The sequence below is a fragment of the Corythoichthys intestinalis genome, chromosome 5 (assembly GCF_030265065.1).
Source record: "Corythoichthys intestinalis isolate RoL2023-P3 chromosome 5, ASM3026506v1, whole genome shotgun sequence".
Classification (NCBI taxonomy): Eukaryota; Metazoa; Chordata; class Actinopteri; order Syngnathiformes; family Syngnathidae; genus Corythoichthys; species Corythoichthys intestinalis.
The window spans coordinates 21,608,271-21,619,810 of NC_080399.1; the positions used below are offsets into that span (position 1 = coordinate 21,608,271).

At 40.2% G+C, this 11,540-nt stretch overlaps 1 protein-coding gene across 1 annotated transcript; it reads right to left on the reverse strand.

The window, feature by feature from the left end:
* Positions 1–781: 781 nt before the first annotated feature.
* Positions 782–5,976, reverse strand: bpgm (2,3-bisphosphoglycerate mutase). Its single transcript, XM_057836653.1, has 3 exons — positions 5,850–5,976; positions 4,183–4,799; positions 782–1,856 (listed from the first exon to the last, which is right to left on the reverse strand). The coding sequence occupies exons 2-3, from the start codon at positions 4,775–4,777 to the stop codon at positions 1,681–1,683; spliced, it is 771 nt and encodes a 256-aa protein (XP_057692636.1). The 5' UTR covers positions 4,778–4,799; positions 5,850–5,976; the 3' UTR covers positions 782–1,680.
* Between the last annotated feature and the right edge of the window lie 5,564 nt (positions 5,977–11,540).

The following is an 11,540-nucleotide window of genomic DNA, read 5'->3' on the forward strand; positions in this document are numbered from 1 at the left end:
ATAAGTCCAATGATTTGAAAACAACAATTAATTTTCATATATTTGCAAGTAATTCTAAGATATTCTCAGCTGTGGTCCATAATATCATCAAAAGATCAGTCAGAGTACTTCGTCTCTTTGTCAACAAGTGTCAATTAAAAGTTGACCATCCAAAAGCAAAGGTCTAATAGCCAGTGTTCACTACAATGGACATTTTGGTGATTATTTCTGATCATGCCTGCAGTGTTGTAAAAATGCTGGAAAAAAGTATCCTGATATAGGTTATGCATGATAGGCTCAAAATGTAAAACCAGAGACTTCATAATGAAATTGAGGGGTCAGATTCGACCTTCACTGCCCACGTCTTCAAGTAGGGGGCCATCCCACAATCCGCTTCAGTTATTCACAGTCGGTCGCAGCGACACATGCACCGATCCAATGCTGGATTTAGGTTGAAAAAGTTCAAAAGCTATATTCTAGCTGTTCCAGGTTTGCCACACCCAAGGTTAAACTAAATCCACATGTCAAAATAGGAAGTGTTACAAAAATAAAAGTAGAAGTAAAGGTGAGTCTGGGCAAGGACCACCACAATTTCAATAATAATACCATATTGTTATCTCTTCCATCATAGCTGTTCTAGCAAAGTCTGAAAGAAACAAGGAAAATTTTAGACAACTAACATTTTTATTTGCTTCACACACACAAAAAAAAAAAAACGATTTCACTTTCAATGAGTGACAAAAAACAGTTCCTTTTTGAGCTTTTTCCAGTTGTAGTTCAAAAGAATTTTGAACATTTAGACTGCATGCAACAGAGCAGTTTATTTATTTGTAGTGCGAACTCAATTTTGTTGAAGTACAACAACTTTTGTACAACAGTGCTAAATGTTTATACATTTTGCTTCTAATTTCCATCCACTCATCTACCATTCACCAGTGCATATTAAGCAGGAGTGGCTGTTAAAAAGCAAAAGTAAGCAGTCAGGCATAACAGCAGCAGATTTCCTAACATTCAAAGAAATGCTTTTGGAAGACATCGCGTTAGCTGAGTCGGAAGTGCCTTTTAGCATATTGTAACAATACACAAATCGAATAAGTGCATCAAAAACAATGAAAACAGTAACAATGCAATCAACATTAAGCATCTGGGACACTGTAGCTTTGATAAGGGATTCTCAATCCCTTAAATTGTTCACAGATATTTCATAAAACTGATTTAAGATCAACAGGTTTCTTGCGTCAAAATCCACTTATGTGTCCTGACCCGTTGTGGGTATAAGTCATACTTTATATTATTTATTCATGTAAAAACACCAATTTCTCACTGGGGGCATTTATGTATTTAAACAACTGTCAAACTGTTGCTTTTTCCTCAGGGGTGGTAGCAATAGGGAAGCTGTATATGGTTGACTGATACAATGACAGCAACTTACAAGTATTGAAATAAATCTAATCAAGTAACAGACCAAGTTTAATTGTTTTTTAAATGTAGCACCACAGTTTAGCTAGGATGAATGCATTATTTAGTAAACAAACTATGCCATGTTCATCAATTTGGAACTGACATCTTCTTTTCCACAGTGGTAGACCGGTCAAACAAGCACACATTTCACATTAAGACTTTCTCTTCTCCTGCAGTTTATCTTCAGTAGCTATTAGTTTATTTCTTTTATTCTCATTTGAAAACTATCTAACATCCAGCTCAAGTAGACACTTTGGCTTTTCCCTGATCCTCCACCTTCTTAATGGCCGCCTGAATTTTCTGCTGGTCTCCCAGAAGCTGACGTGCTTTAACGGGCTTCAGCTGCTCATCCAGCTCCAGCAGCACTGGGATCCCCGTCGGTAAAGTTACGCTGGCAATATCATCGTCCGATATCCCTGTTGAAATTACAGCACAGTTTCAGGCATTTCGATTCCATTTCAATTGAAAAATTGACTCAAAATACAGTGGTACCTCTACATGCAAGATTAATTTGTTCCAGAAACTGTTTTTTAAGTCGAAATGATCGTATGTCGAGCAGGATATTCCCCTAAGAATACATTATAATTTTTATTAATTGGTTTTACAGCCCAGAAACCTACTCTACATCCTTAGTAAATACTGCCGGTACAATTACAACTAACATTTACACATAACAAAACAAATTAATGATCAATACAAATCGGTATAATAATAATGTAACAAATCGGGTTCTAATGTGGCGGTTGTGTTTTGCATGCTGTTCCTGAACGCACTGTGACTGACGAGAGAGAGGAGCAGTATAGTGGGATGTTTTTACTTTTTTTCATGTTGTTACAATGACACGCTCACCACACTCATATTTTTCTATCATTTCCAACTTCATTTCAATGGTTAGCGGTACTGGTGTCAACAATAATCGATGCGGCGATGCATCCCGATGCGGGCCATGGACGATGCGATTCGATGCGGGCAACAAGCCGAATCGATTCAGCACATATTAAAATATATAAGTCCGTTCAAAAATCTTCTGGTGATGCAATGGATTTGGTTTCCCCATTTGTATTATTATTCTCATGTTTACCTGTAGAGGGAGCTACTGTACAAGCAATGCAGGGGGGACGAGGAACCCAAATCTGCTTCCTGATGGGAGTAACGTCACAGACATACGCAATTGCGCAGTGGCAATCGAGAAAGCTAGAGATAAGACATAACAACAATGGCTGAAGCGGAGAAAGAGGGAGCGCGAAAGATTATTGACCCACCAAAGACATTGAAAGCAGGCATATGGAGACATTTTGGCTTCTATGAGGTTGGTGGGAAACTTGACCAAACTTATGCGGTGTGTAAAAAATGAAAGGCTGCTACTGTGTGTAAAAAAAAAAAAAAAAAAAAAGCCCTGGTCTCATTCAAAGCACTAATTAAATGCTGTGATGTTTTTTTTTTATTTTTTTTTAATATATTACTATTTTCATTTGACTACAACCAGGAATGACACAAGAGCCTATAAAAAGTTGTTTAATGTCTGACCGCTTGTGTTGCCTCATGATTCACGAAAAATATGCTTTGCTTTAGCATTTTAATGCATCCCAGGCTTTAATGCAACGTGATGCATTGCCGAATCGAATCGTGGCCCTCTGAATCGAATCGAATCGAATCGTGGCCCTCCGAATCGTAATCGAATCGAATCGTGAGGGCAGTGCTGATGCACACCTCTAGTAAGCGGCACCATTTTCCTTTTTTCAACGCCTGCACTAACCTTCTTTGGACCCATGTTAATTTCTAACACAAGAAATTCTGCCATGCTGCCGGAAAAACAATGAAATAGCGACAATGTTGTAAATCTTCGTATTTTGAGCATTTCGTCTTATTTCGATACAAATGACGAGTCAAATTTTAAGTAGGATATCGAACGGAACGTATGTTGAGGTACCACTGTACAAGTAAATTGAGCGTCAAGCTTGGTCAAGAAACAAATCCAACTCAAAAGTCATGGTCTCGCTGTTACTTCATAAGTACATGTACCAGAAAATGTAAAGAAAGTGACTAGCCTGCAGCCGATGAGTACAGCATTATTAAAGGTCAATGCGGATGTTGAATGTAACCTAAACTTAGTGGCCTTTTTGAGCAGGTTCAAGCTTCCATTTCTGGCGTAGCATGACACTTGACAAGCACATTCATATGAGAGCTGCTGCTCAATGCTTATTTAAATGACACAAAATTAATCTGAAAGAACCTAATTTAACATTTTATAAACTGTAGCAGTGAAATTGCATGTTCACTTATTCAAACAGACTACACATGTCGCAAGCAGAAACTAAGTAATTGCCCAAAATAGGTCCCCTGAGATTGAGGGATAACTGTGTTTTGTTTTTACTCCATTATTGAAATATTAATCGGAACACTATTTTGAATAGTACTGACGCAATAAATTCATTCATGAAAAAAATAATTTTAAAAACTGATGTTTTGTTCCCCAAGAAGATGGAAAACCAGTGGTTGCAATTTGTCGCATGGTTGATAAATGACATTAACACATGCTGAATTCATCAAGCATTAAACTCGCACCATTATTTTTTAATTCAGCTTGAGAGGTGAAAATCCACTGTGTGGCAATTTTGACCCTATGAACGATGCCATGTATCCGCCTGGTTAGTAGATGGACTTCTTTGTTTGGAAAAGGGATCAAGCTCATCCTCGTTATTTGCATGTGTAAGCCTTTTGTAAATAAAAACTGTAGCGAACCTTCCAGGTATTTCAGCAGAGCCCGGCAGCTGTTTCCATGAGCCGCAATGAGTACCGTCCTGCCTTGCCGTATCTCAGGTACCACAGTGCTTTCCCAATACGGCAGCAGTCTGTCCAACACCTCCTTCAGGCTTTCCGCCCGCGGCAACTTCTCCTTCTCTACATCGCACGTGCTGTATCTGCGATCGGAGTAGATCTCACTGAAGTATGGATGCGATTCATCTATGGGAGGCGGCGTGACGTCATAGCTCCTCCGCCACAACTTCACCTTCTCCTCTCCGTGTTGGGCTGCCATTTCTGCCCTGTTCAAGCCTATCAGAGCTCCGTAGTGGCGCTCGTTGAGCCGCCATGACTTCACCACAGGGACCCACTCCTGGCCCATGGCCTCCAGGACCAACCAGGCCGTCTGGATGGAGCGGCTCAGGATGGAGGTGAACACCATGTCAAACTTGTAGCCCAGCTCTTTCAGGAGCCGGCCGCAATCCCTGGCCTCCTTCACGCCATCCTCACTCAGCTTCTGGTCGACCCAGCTGCAGAAACGGTTTTCCCGGTTCCACGCCCCCTCCCCATGCCTCAGCAGAAAAAGTTTGTACATGGAAATCTGCTGCAAGGCAAACCTGAACATACAGAAACAGCAGATGTAGTGAATTAAAAACCTGAGATTCAAACAGCGAGTTTTAAAATTATTAGCAGATGTGCCAACTACTTACAAGAGCTGAAACGATTACTCGAATAACTCGAAAAACACAAGTTTAATCGAGGAATTTTATTCGCCTCAAGGAATCGTTTAATTTTGCCAGCTCTAAGCATCACGTTTTGCCCGGACTACTTTTAATGCGGCACAACGCGCTGATGTCACATACGTACGTTTTTAGAGTGACAGCAGTGAATTTGTTATTTTATTTTTCTAGTCACATCTGAGATGCAAATGCGGGCTGTTTTCAAAAATGTACAGTACATCTAAAGTAAAGACATCGGTTGTCTAAAAAGGGTTCATTATTAGGTGAAATGTCTTGTTTTCTCATGTATATTTTTAATTGCTCTTTACCTAAATAAAAAATGTTTTATCCGATTGCTCGATTAATCAATGACATTTTCAGTAGAATACTCAATTACTAAAATATTCGATAGCTGCAGCCCTACTACTCACCCACCGTGATTTCTGCAAGCCAACTCATTCATTCTTATATTGGCTTATTTGATAACAGTATTTTTACAAGTTGAGAAATGATTTCTTCCAATTACTAAGAACCAAAGAGCAACGTTGCACATTTCCAAAAAAATCATAACCAAAAAGCATTTCTGTTAATTTTTATGAAGTAGATTCAAAGGGATGCTTTTGAAAAATTCCTGACATTTTGCAACCCAAGCCAAAGAAAGTAATCCCCCCCATTACTGTACAGCACTATTTTAAGCTTTACTATAATAATAATAAGGGGGAAAAAGCAATCTTATCAGTAATCATGTTTGTACATGCATCCAAGAAGTTAGTTGATTATGCACCGCGATTTTTATTTAGTTGTTGCCATAGGCTTTACTTACAACGGCGAACGCGACTGCTAGCACCCAGATATGAAGGAACCCTAACGTTAAAGGAGCTCAACTAGCAGGGAGAGGGAACTTTTACATGATAATACAAAAAAGGTTCTCTGTGCAAGTCGTCCTACCCTATGTGGCTTCAAAATCCAGTTGAAATGTAGCGGTGACGATGTTGACAATATTTAGCCCGGCCATGAAAGCGTCTGTGTGATGGATGGTGATTGACAGCTCGATGGGCCAATCGGAATAGCGGAGTCTCCAGCACCGGCAACGTCATGACCACATTTGGAGCAAAAGCGACTGCCTTGTCTTGGGTGAACAGGAGGAAAGGGAGGGGAGGGGCCGTGTCATGGCGCCAACAACCGAAAGGGTTTTGAAACAGCATGGCGAGCAGCAAAGCTAAAGTAAAGGACACTTTTGTTTCATTAACTTCCTTGTTTGCCATTTCAGTAGATGTTAATTAGGTTGGAAGATTGATATAAGACAATTAATTAATAATTTGTAGTAAAAAGTAAAGTAGAAGTAGATTTTTCAATAGACACGACCTGTAATATGTCCCGTAATTTTTGGACTATAAGGCGCACCTGACTATAGACCCTACCCACGTGACGTCACAACTCCTTCCTCCTGACTGGTGCCGCCCAATTGTCCGTCAACACATCATGTTTACCTGTTACGGCTACGTACATTCCTCCTATTTACGACATGTTTTTCTGCTCGTTAACATTAATAATCAAAATGGTGAAGGCGTGTGTGGCGGTCGGTTGCAATAACAGAGAAGCTAGACGGAGAAGACGGAGAGACTTGAAGTTCTACCAGATTCCGAGAGACCCGGAGAGAAGAGAGCGAGATGGGCTGCTGCAATTCGACGAGAAAACTGGGCTCCAAACGATTACCACAGATTATGTAGTAGTCATTTTATATCTGGTAAGATGCATTTAATATATATTTAGAGGGTTTTGGGCTGACAACCACAATTAATATCATTGCTAGGCTAATCGCCGACAACATACACGTATGTATGTAGTGAGAGTGCTATCGCTAAACCATATAAACATTAAAAGCCCTAACTCCATTGACAAACGACATGAAATACATTAGACTTGACAGTGGATGTTAGCAATAACAAAAGATTTTGAATTGAACATTTCGTAACTCACCTTTCCAAGCACAAGATAGATTCCTGCCGAATTTTCGTGGACGAGGACCTGTTTCACCCAACCAGCAACGAAGTATTTCTAATATAAGCCTCCAAGCTCTTAAAGTTTTTCAAACTTTCGTGAGAATAGGCTGATTTTGTGTGGACAAGATAGTTGTACATATCAGGGGAGCTAGCAGATGTCAGGCAAATACGGCGGAGACAGCGGGTCGAAAAACATCGATTTAGGCATCAAATATGGATCTGGCGAATGGATAAACTGAAGCTTTTCCACATAACGCCTTTTATGCAACGCATCAAGTGAGTTTACGGCATCCGAAAGCACCGGGTCTTCCATGAAATGCATTATAAATTGCTCGATCAATTGAGACCATTGATAATACAGACACAAAATGACGGACAAGGGGGCGGAACCATACAGCGAGCACGTGATTTTGTGACGTCGGTGGGTAGGGTCTATAAGCCGCTACCAGTGTTTTTAAAGTGATCCCCTAACTTAAATACATGTAGGCTCTAATAAACCACAATCGTTCTGTACTAAAATATGTTGTTCGAAACACATAAAATGTGAAATCAATGGCAATATTTTATAATATATAGTCCGTATTTTGACCGTTAGTTGGCACCATGGTTTGCGGGCTCGCAGTGATGACGTAATTGATATCTTTCCAAATTTGTAGCGTGTTAAACAATTGCTTATTGCTGCATAAACTCGCGAAGTAAAATGCCACGATGTGCTGCTTTTGGATGCAATTTCCAGTCAAATGGAAACAAGGGGAGTGAATTGAGTGGTCAAGGTGGAATTATTATTTTTAGTGAATAAATGTGCGTAAGTGGAAGCTTCTCCCCCTTTTTGGTCCCTGTATGCACGTACCCTACCCACCACGCGTTACAACTGGCGCCCAAACATTTTTCCTGGATCCTCAGTCAAGGTGGGATCCGCCCTTTTCTGGATCCGACGGTCCCACCAAGTCTGCATTATTGGTTTCGGATCTGTCCGTTTTTTTGATTCGTCGGTCCCACAGCGGCTTTTCGGATCAGTCTATTTTGTGGAATCGACGGCTGTGACATTGCCATGGGATCGGTCTAATTCCTGGATCTTCGAGTGAGTAAAAAACGTGGATTTGGATTACTATTGCTATCTTTTATGTTGACTATTCTTCGTGGGAGTTTTCCCCAAATCATACTAAATAATTAAAGCACTATGGCACGCTACAGTGACGACAGTGACTCTGACGTGGACCTCACAACAATGTTGGAGTTCGTCAGGGAAAGCGTGTTTGCTTACTGCTGAGCTCCCGAGTGAAGAGTGGTCAAGATGGAAATATTATTTTTTGTGAATAAATGTGCATAGTGGAAGCTTCTCCCCTTTTTGGTACTTTTATACACGTATCTTAGCTACCATGTGTTACAATGTACAAGACATGGATTACACAAGGTGTGCTCTTTGGCCTGTACTGTATGTAAAGCACACGACAGCTCTGGATGCTAACAATCTACATAATTATATTGGGATAACTTTGAAAACGCAATATGCTTACCTTGAATATCTGCTAATAAAACCGGACAGCATACACTCTCGCTCCCAACCGGAGTTCCAAACAGCATACACTCTCGCATCACCAGTTTTGCCCAACTTTTGTCTTATCAGGTATTTGCTGCACGCATTTTTCCCTGAAGCTCATCTTGTGAACGACCGACAGTGCTGTCCTGCTCTTCACTTTTGGATCTGGTTCAAATAGGAAGGGTAGAACTGACGACATGTTGGGAAAGCTAACGAGTGACATGCTGGAATTTCGGCAACGAAACCAGTGACGTCACCCACTGCGACGTAACAAGAATGGCGACCAGTCACTTAAAATAATTGTACAAACTTTATTAAAACAAAAACATTAAAAGGGGTTTTAATATTAAATTATTATAACTCATACTAATATTTATCTTTTAAGAATTACTTGTCTTAAAAATAGAGGATCCCTTTAATAGCGGCGTTAGAGTGTAACGGGGTTACTAACGACATTATTTTTTTTCTGTAGTAAATAATCTAATTAATTTCTTCTCCCATGTTTGCAACGCCGTTACCGTTACTGAGGACGTGAACAGTGTGGTTAATAACGGCGTTAGAGTATAACGGCGTTACTAACGGCGTTATTTTTTCAGTTGTGGGTAATCTATTTAATTACTTTTCTCATCTTGGCAACACCATTACTGTTACTGAGGATGTAAAGGCGTGCATTACTATGCGTTACTATGTTGGTTGAATGACGTGAGAGATGTCTAAGGCTAGGTTCATACTACAGGTCTTAATGCACAAATCCGATTTTTTCGTGTTTTTCCGACTCGAGTCAGGCATTAACTTGATGGTCTGAACGGGACAAGTCGCATAGAAGTGGACCATTTCAAATCCGATCTGAGTCACTTTCGTGTGTGGTTCAAATCCGTTCTGGGCCTCATTTTTTCAGAACGTGACTGGCGGTCTGAACTGTCAAGACTCCCAAATTAGAATTCATGCAGCAATTACATCAGCAAAGAGGAAGAGGCACGGAGGACGGAAGCCATGTCGGCATTAGCGCCAAGCTTGAACTCTGCTTTTAAGCACGAAGCAGGCTTGACCACAGTCATAAAAAAATAAAATGAAGAAAAGAATAAGCCTTACAATTTTTGATTTTCATTCCGTGCGCCGAATGAGCAATATTTCGTTATTGTCGGGGCAAACTGACGCACCCACGTCATTTCACGCACACACGTCAAGGCTCATGTGTGTGCATGTATGCATTCTATCATGCCATATAAACTTTGAATATAAGACTTAATGGGGATTATTAATGTCTGGTATTTGTGTCCTCATTTTGGAAATCAAAATATGATCACTCTGGAATGACTTACATAGCATGTGTAATTTGTTTTGATGCTTCTGCGCATGCAGGTCTCATTGCTGAGCGCATCTCGGACTGCGAATTAGTGCGCATGCGTGATACTTGAACGGTCTCAATGGACAAAGGCAGTCTGAACGGGCACGCCAAATAAACAGATTTGGCAAAAAATCGGATTGGCGCATTAAGACCTGTAGTATGAACCTAGCCTAAGAGACACCGACTCACGGAGACGAGAGCTCTCTCGGAGGGAAGAATTGTGACGCCGTTGCATACTGCTAGGTGATTTTTCTGAGTGAATTTTGGATCCATGCGGGCTCCAGTAGGTCTCCTGCAATCTTTGCGGCGACTGTGGTGTAATTCAATGGAAGATTCATCTTAAAAATCCACCTTCTGCCACAAAACAGTAAAGTTTGGTGGTGTTAAAAATCATGGTCTGAGGTTATATCCAGTATGGGGGGTGTGCGAGAGATCTGCAGGGTGGAAGGCAACATAAATAGTCTGAAATATCAACAAATCCTAGCTGCCTCTTACATTCCTAACCATAAAAAGGGACAAATTCTGCAGCAGGATGGTTTTCCATCGTATACTGCAATCAAGATCCTCCAGGACCGGCCCGCCCAGTCACCAGAGATGAACATCATTGAGCATGTCTGGGGTAGGATGAAAGCGGAAGCATGGAAGATGAAACCCAAGAATGTTGATGAACTCTGGGAGGCATGCAAGACTGCTTTCTTTGATGTTCCTGATGACTTCATTAATAAATAGTATGAATCCTTGCCGAACCGCATGGATGCAGTCCTTCAAGCCCATGGAAGTCTTACAAAATATTAAATTTGGATCTCACAGTACCACTACTTAATTCGCTTATGTTATGTAACATATTTTTGTATTTGAAGTACATTTTTTGTTCAATTTTTACACTACTTTCTGTAGGCGACAAAACTTTTGTCTTGCCAAAATTTGACCTTTATGTTTTCATTAAATGATAAATCTTTTTTTAATGAAACAAATACATTTCTGTACATTCAATGTCATTTGGGTGGGTCTTAGCTTTCATATGAGCCATTTCTGAAACCAATTGAATAATTAAAAGTCAGGTTATTAGCAATTGTTTCTACAAAATGGATGTCAGGGACTGTATATATATGTATTTAATTTGCTTATTTTACTCCCTACATTTAAAAACAGGTATCTTTAATTTATCCCATTGATGGGCATAGACTAACCACACCATTTTAACTCATTTGCTGCCGTTAACGGCGCTACATGTCCAATTTATTTTGACCCCGAGAAATAGATTGGAAGTGTAGCGTCGTCATTGCCTCTGAAATGTAAGCATTCACAGAAAATCCTCTCAGTTTCAATGAATTGGTCGTCTGTTCTTGTCAGTAGCAGACCATGAGTTAACTGGGAATTGCTGGTAGAGATTTTTCACTTCCAAACTCTCTGATCAAATGGAATGGACATCTAAGGTCGTCAATGCCAGCCCTTAAATTGACGATCAAGAGTTAACATTGAGGTATCAATAATGTCTTTATGACTTGTCATAGTTGCTTCTTGGCTATTTGGAATTTTCATTTCAGTTATCTGTGACATTTGCGTCAGTCGGTTTTGCATTGTTAACTCCCATTCTGTGCCTCACTACTATGCACAAAGCCATTTTACAAAGATCTGTGTAAAACTAATATCTTCATTGGCAACAGTTGTAGAATTTATCACATTTCTTAAGTTAAAACACAAAAACGTGGACACAAATATTTATAATTTTATGACATCACCAGGAC